At 39.4% G+C, this 10,398-nt stretch overlaps 1 protein-coding gene across 4 annotated transcripts; it reads left to right on the top strand.

Annotated features, from left to right (window-relative positions):
• Nucleotides 1–973: 973 nt before the first annotated feature.
• reep1 (receptor accessory protein 1) lies at nucleotides 974–9,883 on the top strand. 4 transcript variants are annotated; one of them, XM_083792024.1, is made up of 8 exons: nucleotides 974–1,114; nucleotides 2,468–2,540; nucleotides 2,714–2,790; nucleotides 2,982–3,102; nucleotides 3,667–3,780; nucleotides 4,329–4,485; nucleotides 5,571–5,845; nucleotides 7,621–9,883. In XM_083792024.1, exons 1-8 carry the CDS (start codon nucleotides 1,083–1,085, stop codon nucleotides 7,690–7,692), a joined length of 921 nt encoding a protein of 306 aa, XP_083648150.1. In that variant the 5' UTR covers nucleotides 974–1,082; the 3' UTR covers nucleotides 7,693–9,883. The 4 variants fall into 4 exon arrangements, with proteins under 4 accessions (XP_083648150.1, XP_083648151.1, XP_083648153.1 ...); XM_083792025.1 differs by having other exon boundaries at nucleotides 5,571–5,776; XM_083792027.1 differs by lacking the exon at nucleotides 5,571–5,845.
• Nucleotides 9,884–10,398: the final 515 nt, after the last annotated feature.

Consider the following 10,398-nt stretch of genomic DNA (forward strand, 5'->3'; position numbering starts at 1 on the left):
ACAGTAGTATGACGATCACGCAATGACCTCACTAACCCTGGATAGCCATGGAGAAGACTGGATCATCACCTAGATCTGCATATATGGAACTGGCCAGTAACTACATTTGACCTCAAACCCTTAATCTCCATATATGTTCTGATATTCCATATGTTGATCCTCCCCACCCACCCATCCATTCCTTCCTCTTTGATGTCTCCCTTTTGACTAATACCTGTCCATTCAAACTCTAGATTGGCCAGCCCCAAAGTTATTAGTCCAGCCGCGCCTGGCAGCCTAAGGCCCGGCCCTACCTGGGCCTGCATCAAACACTACACTCAAGACACTTCCCCCACTGTCACCCTTAGATCTCCATATATGGAGCTGACCTGTTCTGACATTCCATATGTTGATCTGACTATCAAACCCTGTACACTCAAGACACACTCCATTATGGCCAGACCTCATCAAACCCTGTACACTCAAGACACTGCCCCCGCTGCCACCCTTAGATCTCAGCCGTTTCGACCGAAAATCCTATGTGATCACTGCGTCTTGTCTATTGATAACAGTCGAATCGGGTGCAGATCTCCATATAATGGAGCTGTTCTGAAATTTCCATTTGCTGATCTGACCTCATCAAACCTTGTACCGTACACTCAAGACATGCTCCATATATGGCCAGTACAGAATTCATTCCATATGTTGATATATTCTGACCCCCCCATGCCAAAGTCCCAGCTTTCTGGCAGTCTGCCGTCTCCCGGGCGGATACGTGCGCGCGTCTCGTCCTCATGCGTCTTACTGGTTTATACTATACTATATAGCCTACTATTAAAAAATAGTCCTGTACAGCATGTATATCCCCCCCCCCCTCCCCTAATATCACGCGCGCGCCCGCGCACACACACACAGTCAGTCAGTCACACACAAGCGCGCGCAACAATGCCATCTATAGAGTTCGGAGCAGTGAGCACTATGTTTACCCGAATCACGTTCTTGCATGCGTGCGCCAGCTCTGGACACCGCTCTGATGCGCCTGTCAACTGGCAAAAGACAGACTCCTCCCCACAGACAGCGCGTTCTGTCGCCTTCCCAGCGCAATGGTCTCGTGGATTATCTCTCGAGTTGTGGTGTAAGTTATGTTTTATTTATTTTTTAAATCTCATTTCATATTCCCAATGATACGGTGTATTGAAACAAATAGAAATAGCGTTTAGCGGACATCGCGCGATTTTAAACCGTTATTAGCCAGGTGCATGGGCCATTGCTGGATTGGCAAGGCAATTTAGGGTTTATTCTAAACATAATAAACCGTGACTCCGGCTTTTGAGACGCTGCGAGCCTTTTAGGATCGGAATGTAACGACATTATTATTGAACGGTACGGCATTTAGCTGGGCCTATGCCTCATTAAATTCATTCGCACGGTTAGTGGCTTGATATTCTATGTTTTCCATGTATTTTCCATTCTACACAAAGAGGTGACGTGGCTGGCCATATTATCATCTATATTATTTATAATACAGCCTGGCCTGGCCAGATAGAGCAGCATTAGAAACAAAAGTCTGCACATGCAGTCATAAACGGTGAATCTCCAATGGCGAAGTGACCGAATTAGAAGCTTTTGAAACAGCAGTGGAGCTATTTTGTGTTGGTAGCCTACTTGGTGCATATGTATTTGGGAACACAAAGAGATGGGTCAGTCGTACGTGTAGATACTCCAGTTACAATGCAACCGTGACATACAGTATTATTCAGACATAAAGTGATCACATACTTTATCAATAATTTACAGTCGCCGTTGAATTGACCAGTTTGACCGACAATCTATAACCATTATTGACACCATGACAGTGCGGAAAAGACTAGGCTACACAAACCTCGAAATAGAATCTCAATCAAATTGAATTAGATAATATTCTGTTACCTATATATATAGTGGCTGTCTTGGAGTTCATGGCAGCAGCCTTGCCTTGGGCTATATTCAAAGCATGGCGATCTATAGGGCTAGGCTATATTTGGGTTATTCAGTATCGTTGAGCTGAATCCTATTATTTCTAGTTGATTTTATGGCCTGTTTACTTATTTTGAGCGACCTTGCTGCACATGTAAACTCTATAATGGAAGTTATCTGCAGGCTGGGCCAACACGGTGTAGTGTAGTTATGTTATGTAGGTCAGTAATTCGAGCAGGTCGCACTCACAGCTGTTGCACTTGAAGAGGGTCCTGTCTGTTGGAGACACTGTAGTCAGCAGCACAGGTGTGGCGTCTACCGCTGTTTCCTATAAAATAAAATAAATTAACTAGCCAACCTGTCCTCAATAGGGTAAAAGTTGGACCTTTGCGCATAGGTCTGATGGACTATTTTTGTCGAGGATGCCCTGTTTACTAATAGGCCTACTGAGATACAGTTCCTTCTGTGTTCTTTTACCTTTCAAATTCACCATTTCTTTTTCAACTGTACATCTTATTTTCCTGTATTCTAGACTTGTGTTCGGTACATTATATCCTGCATACTCATCATACAAAGCTGTCAAGACAAAAGATGTGAAAGAATATGTAAGTATAGGCTACGGTTAAGTAGGCTATCTATTGTATGCTATATCTGTATATCTACAGTATATGACACACACACACACACACACACACACACACACACACACACACACACACACACAGTATAGTGGGGCTTATTACTGTTATTCTTACCTGTCATCACTGTTCATTTTCAGGTAAAATGGATGATGTACTGGATTATATTTGCCCTATATACTACTGTAGAAACATTTTCAGATCTATTTCTATGTTGGTAAGTGTGCTTCACATAACTATTTGATTATTAAAGGATGATTTGTTTTTAATCTATATATATATATATATCTAAAATAACTTTATTGCTGCTATTTGGAAATTTCATTAGAATTAGTCAGGTATTTTAGTTAATTACTTAATGTACAGGGAACGTTGTTTTATTAATGTGATTGTGTATGTTCACTACAGGGTTCCTTTCTACTATGAGCTGAAGATAGCCTTCGTGGTGTGGTTACTGTCCCCTTACACAAAAGGCTCCAGCGTGCTATACAGGAAGTTTGTTCATCCCACACTTTCCTCTAAAGAGAAGGTGAAATCTTTGTCTATCCTGTTTTTCTTTTCCTTTCCTTCTGTGATGTTAGTTGAAGGGACAAGGAGTTATATGTTAGGCCATAGATTAGCTTGTATGCATGCTTATATCACCTAATTTCGATCCAAGTTCATTTCTCATACAAATTTTACTCTCACAGTTTACTTGATGCGTTAGAAATTCCTGAGGAAAGGATAGGAAATGTCATTCCCTGTTTCTTTTTTTCCTTTTACTTTATTTTTGTGTCAGGAAACACGTCAGAGAAAGTTCAGGGTTTAGGAGCCCAACAGACAGGATAACTCAGGATGTGATCTCAATTCTCAGGGGGTGTTTTTGTCTTTGTTAAATATCAGTATGCCCCTTGAGACTGAAAGAGGGATTACAAATACATTAAAATGATTCACCTGTGATACACCTCAGTCCTCAGTCAGTCTGTCAACTTTTCTTGTGAAAACAACGTTTACAAACAAAAACAAGGAAATTAAATCGCAAAGAGGATGTCTTTTCTGGGGCTCCAGTAAGAGACGCAACATGAAAATGTATGTTTTGTTTTACTTGTGCCAGGACATTGATGACTATCTCTGCCAAGCGAAGGACAAAAGCTATGACACCCTGGTGCAATTTGGGAAGAAAGGGCTCAATGTGGCAGCCACAGCTGCTGTCCTGGCCGCAACAAAGGTACTGCTGACTGTGAATACTTTATTTCTACTGACCTGGGTGTACATTGGAATGAAGTGATGTTTTTCTGGGTTTCACACGCTAAAGATAGCTTGTTGCTCTTGTAAACTTTCTATTTAAGCTATAACAATTTGGCATTTAGCAAACAATTATTTAGAGCGATTTGCAAAGTGCAAGATCAAAGTAAATTACATAAACCAAATGACTGCGTAAATGGTCAGTCAGTAGAGTGCAAATAACATACATAGTGTAAACAAGTAACCAATTTAGCTGCATAACCAGAATCTATTGAAAATAGATGACATTAAGTTATTCAATGAATAAGGAGTGCTCTAGTCTATGGGACTCTACTTCACTAGAGTCTGAAGAAATGAGTTTTCAGACTGCGTCAGAAAATGGAGAGTGAGATTGCAGTCCTCACTGGTTGGGGGATTCTACAGCTTGGGTGTCAGCAAAGCACCTTGTGATGTCAGCATAATTACACATTTCATTAAATATGTATTGTATTGTAAAGTATATATTTTTGCCTGCTAAAAATCCCACTCTAGGGCCAGGGAGTCCTGTCAGACAAACTGAGAAGTTTCAGCATGCAGGACTTGTCTTCCTACCAGTCTGAGCCTACCAACCCAGGCTCTGTCAACACTCAGTCACCACAGCACAGGACTAAAACCATGATGCGCAGCAAATCAGAGGGCTACAGCAATGGTGAGACAATGAATAGTGAAAAAGTATCCACTTGGGGGTTCATGTAGAGCGTGCAAGTATACCTTTTTATTATGGCAGATTTTTGTTCCATTTAGTTGGAATCAAGAAGTAAAGTTACTTTAATAATTTGGCATAGTGCATGTTAATTAAAAGACAACACCATAACAACTTGGTTGTATGCCCAGGATTAATATAACTGCTTGCTTGGGCATTAAATAATGTCTCTGCATTGCTGACACACAGTGCCTGTTTCCTTTGCGGAACACATATTACTCTGTTTTTCTGCCTTCCTGTTTAAGCTTGTCCAATCCTACAGATATTGTTCAGTACCTCCACTTTCCTGAAGTGCCCCTCACCCTAAATGTGCTTTCCTGTTTGGAAACTGCTATAGCTGCAGGTCTGCAATGCTAGCCATACTTTGAAAGTGCTCTCATTGTTTCCAAAGTTGTCATTTCACATCTGTCTTTGGATAATAGGCATGCTCCAAACATTATCCTACGTTTTAATCTGGTAAAGAAAAAAAATATTGTACTACTAATAATATTTTTTGCCAAAACAGCTTATAGGCCTACTATATTTGCAGGAGGTATAATGAAATGTTTATTTAATGAGGGATAGTGCTTTAGTGAATAGTATGTTGTCAACATACCGGTGACTGATATTTAGATTTTTGGATCACAGCTACACATACAGTAATAAACACCAGCATAGGCTTATTAGAGTGAGGCCAATTTAAGAATATTGTCAAATGTCTGCTTTTAGTTTTGTGCTTTGTAGAAAATGGAAATCCAGTTGGGTGGACATACTGTACTGCACACTGTAGCCGACTGACAAAGGGCACAGGGTTAGGGTTGTTTATGCCACGAGCACAAGCCTTTTTTATCGACTCAATTACGTTCCTTCTGAGTCATCTCTCTGAACAATGATCAGGGCCTTATGATACAAACCTCCACAGACGTAATGAGATGCAGTACTCCAGCAATTACAGTAACATATCTGGTTGCTGCTTGTTGGACAAAGACTGTATTTCTTGTGTGCAAGCCTCTGTTACTTATTCTTCCCCGCCGTTCCTTTTCACGGTGCAGGACAGGATTTTGACATGACTGAATATGAGATGTTGGGCTTGGGCGGTTGTGACAACAAGGAGCTGCTATCTCAGCCTTTTGTGCCTTCCGAGCCCCAGAATGACATCCGCACCACAGGCACATCCCTTTTACCCTCTCTGACACCCCAGTCCTCTCCACCCTCCACACCACCACCCACTCCTCCAACGTCAGAGCAGGCTGAGGAGGTGAGAAAAGGGGTGCAGACAACATCAAACTCACCACAGCTCATGCTGATTAAGAGGAAGGCTCCTGAGGTACTGCCTGTAAATATGGCCGCTCAGCTGCTGTGTGGTTCTAATGACCCACTGGAGAGCGGTTATTAACACACTGATTCACTAATGTGTACTGTTGTGCATCTAACTGAATCATGACAGACCAATTGACCATTATTCACACACATTTTGCTCTTGCGTCATACTTACATGGGGTCATACCCATGTGATGTACTGTAAGAGCAAATTGGCTGCGTTGGGAATATTCTCAACACTATCACTGCACCCAGGATCTCTGCCTTGTGGCTAAATCTTGCCTTTATGCTAAACCCTGCATTGGTTTTAGTGGAATGATAGATCAGTGCAAATGAATGTGTTTTTGGTTTGGATTTAAATTGTATGTTTGCAGTGACTTCTATGTTTGATAGTGAGTAATAAGGTCACATATGTCCATGACCTGTGAATACAAATGGCAGTTGGATCTGGCTGAAACCTTGCCCAAATATGGAGACGACTGACGTCACAGTACCTACATCAAAGACTGGCCACCTGAAGTCAGGATCCACATGAATCTGTGCGTTATTAGTTCCTGTCTGTATTATTCTTATTAGCCTTTATTATATTATATTAGTATTATATTATAATTATTAGTCTCCTTGTCTTGTTGTTTTCAGGGGTCAAACCCGTATGGGTTCCGCCAGTTTTCGCAGTTCTGTGTTGTTTTCCACTAAATTCGGAAATATGGTAGAGGGTCAAGAACTGAAGCTCACAGCCATTCCCCAAAGGACCTCTGACCTTTAGGTCTCCCAATGAGTCAATTATATTATTTGCTCAATACACTCTTTACGACGTTAAAATAGCGAGTCAAGGAATTTCGTAGTCTGGTTAACCACTCCCCCTTGAAGAGTATGACATAATAACATTACTTGTTAGTCCTAATTTAGTAATTGTTGTAGTTATCATTGTAGTACCAAGTAGTATTTCACTACTAATTAGAAGACAGGCATAGCTTTTTTCTTTGTTGCTTTATTACTTTTATGGCTGGACCCCATCTCATCGCAGCTATTTTCTGAGTAGTGCTAGCCTCTCCCAACTACCAACTATGTCCGTCCGTCCCCAATCCCCATTTACCAGTATGTCTAAATAAGTACGACAATAGCTTTGGTTGACCACCAAGTGTCACTGTTGAGCAGCCACACACACACACACACACACACACACACACACACACACAGTTCAGACAGGTCTGATTTTTTTAGTTCTTCGTCCTACACAAACATTAAATTCCCATTGATAATGAATGGAGAATTTTACGTCATAGTGTCTGAGCAAATTGGCATCGTCTATTTTACGTCATGATGATGTACGATGATAAGAGTGCCCCTCACTTCACACGGGTGTGATTCTTTTCTATTGTATTTCACCACTGGCAAGCCCAATCCACACCAAAGGGTCGGGTTGAGACGAGACGGTTTTTAAGGTCAACTACACCATTGCAACTCATTCCCTACCGGTATGGTTTGGGCTTATTTAAACAATGTTGAAAGTAAAGTATCATCAGAATCAGAAAACAGTCCCTGGAGAAACTGATAAAAATAATCATATTTTGTTAAGCAAAGGTAGACTATATTTCAAAATCAAGTGTCTTACTTTGTGGCATGTTAATATGCACTCCATCCAAATAAATTAACCAGCATCATCTGACTAGTGAACGATTCCTTTTCAAATGAGTGATGACTATTCGCTAACTTAATCAAATCTTCTTCCTTTCTTTCTTTTTTTCTTTCTTTCGTTATTATATTTTGTTTTTTATCTAGCCTCCTCCTAGAGTCTTAAGGCCTATCACAAGATCCAGGAGTGCCCTTTGCTCAAACAATGAAGCCATGTGAAACTGCGTCCTCAAGACATCTTTAGCTGCCTTCGCTCTGAGGAAAAGAAGATGGAAGAAATACTGTATGGCCAAAAGCTACATGTATAAAGCAGCCTTGTTTTAGAAAAGGTAATACCAAAGTGACTTATTATGACCCTTCTATATGTAGTATTTAACTTGAGGCACATGATTAAAAAAAAACAAGCCTGTTAGTGATATCAAGGCAGAACACAAGAGTGAGTGGGTTCCAAACTGGCCGACTTTTCAATTTAATTTGCGGGTTACCTGAATATGTTTTGTATTTACAATATGTACAGTTTGTGTGGTTGTCATTTTCCTGTTTTTTTTTTTATATCATATTTAGGGAGACAATTGCATGTATGTCTCCCTACTGATTAGCCTACTGGTGTTTTGTCAAGCAGAATGTAGTTACTGAATATGTGACTGGCATTGACAGTGACATGGTCACTGTTAGGAAATGTGTTACAAGCCAAGGTATGACTGTGTAACCCCTACTCTCATGGCTTGTAGAGAGCCCCGAACTAATGGAACCCACTCTGTTAATACTACAAGGTATTCAGAAATATGTTTATCAATTCATTACAGGAAGAGCATATTCTGAAGAGGACAAAAATCTGACAGCAGTGACAATATATAGTATATATATATATATACAGTATACAATATCCTGTTCCTTATCTCTGCATAAAAACCTCAAGAGACCATAACAGAATATATCCATTTGGTGGCCATATGTATGTTCTTTTCTAAAACTTTTTGCACTATGTTTAGAATGACATTTACTGCCCTCAGTACCAAGAAAGGGACTGTAACACACTTAAGCATCACACATCCTGAGTTCAATGTAATTAGCGATGATCTAACCTCAGATCATTTTGTCCATTTTCTATATACTAAGGAAATAATTGTGTGTAGCAAGTAATTCATCACAGATAAAGAATAATAATGTAAATGGAGATATAATATAAAGTGGAGCACACTGTTTTGACATTCCATATGGAACAAGAGTTTGTTCCATATGGATTGTCAAAACAGTTTCAGATTCTAATTACTTTGATCTTATTCAGAAGATTTGTGTTAAGAACACAACACTTTGGATAATTTTAAAGGTCCAGTGCAATAATTTAACAACAGAATAGCAATTTCCTGACTTCAATCATTGCCTGGACCTAAGATGTAGCATGTTTTATTTAACATGGTTGCTTTCCCCCTACTCTTCTAAATAAGAGTAAGTTGTCTGCAGGTTTATAATTCTACACACAGGGCAGTAAATATATGGAAAGATTTATTTAAAAAGAAATTGCAAGAGGAGATGCACTTGTCTGTGAAATGTTTCAGCACTGTATTCAGTTATTCACTGGGCCTGAATCGTGGCAATTCTTTTTCACGTTATCACTGTGTCTGTAAATGATAGTTGAATTAGATAGTTGGAACAGCAAAACAGCCACTATCATTTATAGTGAAGTTTGAAACAAAAACTTCTCAGGTACACTTGTTCTGTTTACACGTCATTCACCCAGACGTTGTAGATACTTGATATGCACACAAAATATTACATGAATGGGTAAACGGTGAAAACATGAAGCAGGAAAATGCTGACCTGTGGTAATGGTTTGAAATGTTGCATTAGTGTCTTCAGTGTTGTTGGAAATGTGATTTCCTTCTATTAAGAAAACTCCTAGTACAAGTAAGACTGAGAATATGTATACATTGAACATGTTGAGGCCATGTATATTTGTATACTTGTGTATCGATTAATAAGAGTCATCACTGCATGATGTTTATTTGTATGAAAATGTTTCTCTTAAGTGAATTTGTGTGAAGCTCTTCATGGCCTCATCAGATGCCTTGCTGGAAAAGGTTTTTTTCATCATAGTGCTTTATTGGAAGACAGGAAATATTACTTTCAGTTGGTTAAATATCTCTATAAGAAACATGTCTTATAACAAAAGATGAGCCACTTTCTTTATGATGAAGAAATAACCCTTTCCCAAGTTCTGGCAGGCCAGAATCTCAAAATACTTAAATCTTCTAACTTGATTGTGGATAAGACAGAAGGATGTGATGACATGAGTTTATGGCTTTCAAATGATCTTTACACTCAGTCAAAGGTGTTTGTTGGTGAATTGATATTAAGCCATTAAATATAGAGGCAAACTCTCACTGTATGCGTTTAAATCTTTGTTCTTTTTAAAATATTTACCATTGGAGACATATCAAAGCATGTGAGACAATCTGTGATTTCAATGAGCCAATCGTGTAATGAGAAATATAAAAGAATGTTATTTCTTTAATTACATGTTCAAACAAATACACAATACTACACATTGGAAATCTACAAGTTGAGGTTAACCCTATTATGGTACTTAAAGTATGGATCATCAAGGTACCAGTTCCTCCTCTTCCAGAATTTGGTCGTCATTTTATCCAAAAGCTTGCTCTGTTGTTTGTTACAAAACACATGTTGCCTCAGGCGACCCCTTCGAGCAGGTGGCTTTCTCCACAATTTCTTTTTGTATCCAGCCTATGCACAGGAAATATCAGTCAAATATAAGTTCATCCATTATCACCACTAGGGTGCCATGTTTCACACAGAATATTTTTCAGAAAGATCAGTATCATTACGGTGTCATCCAGTGATTGTCCTGGCAATAATAGTCAAATTATTAGGCCGTAATACTATAGGCGAGCTACAGTATGTTCT

This window comes from Protomyctophum parallelum, assembly GCF_964188405.1.
Source record: "Protomyctophum parallelum genome assembly, chromosome: 20".
Classification (NCBI taxonomy): domain Eukaryota; kingdom Metazoa; phylum Chordata; class Actinopteri; order Myctophiformes; family Myctophidae; genus Protomyctophum; species Protomyctophum parallelum.

Bases quoted from the DNA above. Each gene is read 5' to 3' on its own strand.
- reep1 (XM_083792024.1), top strand. From the start codon at position 1,083: ATGGTCTCGTGGATTATCTCTCGAGTTGTGGT. The intron at 3,781-4,328 runs GTACTGCTGACT...ATCCCACTCTAG, and splicing joins CTGTCCTGGCCGCAACAAAG to GGCCAGGGAGTCCTGTCAGA. The intron at 4,486-5,570 runs GTGAGACAATGA...TTCACGGTGCAG, and splicing joins ATCAGAGGGCTACAGCAATG to GACAGGATTTTGACATGACT.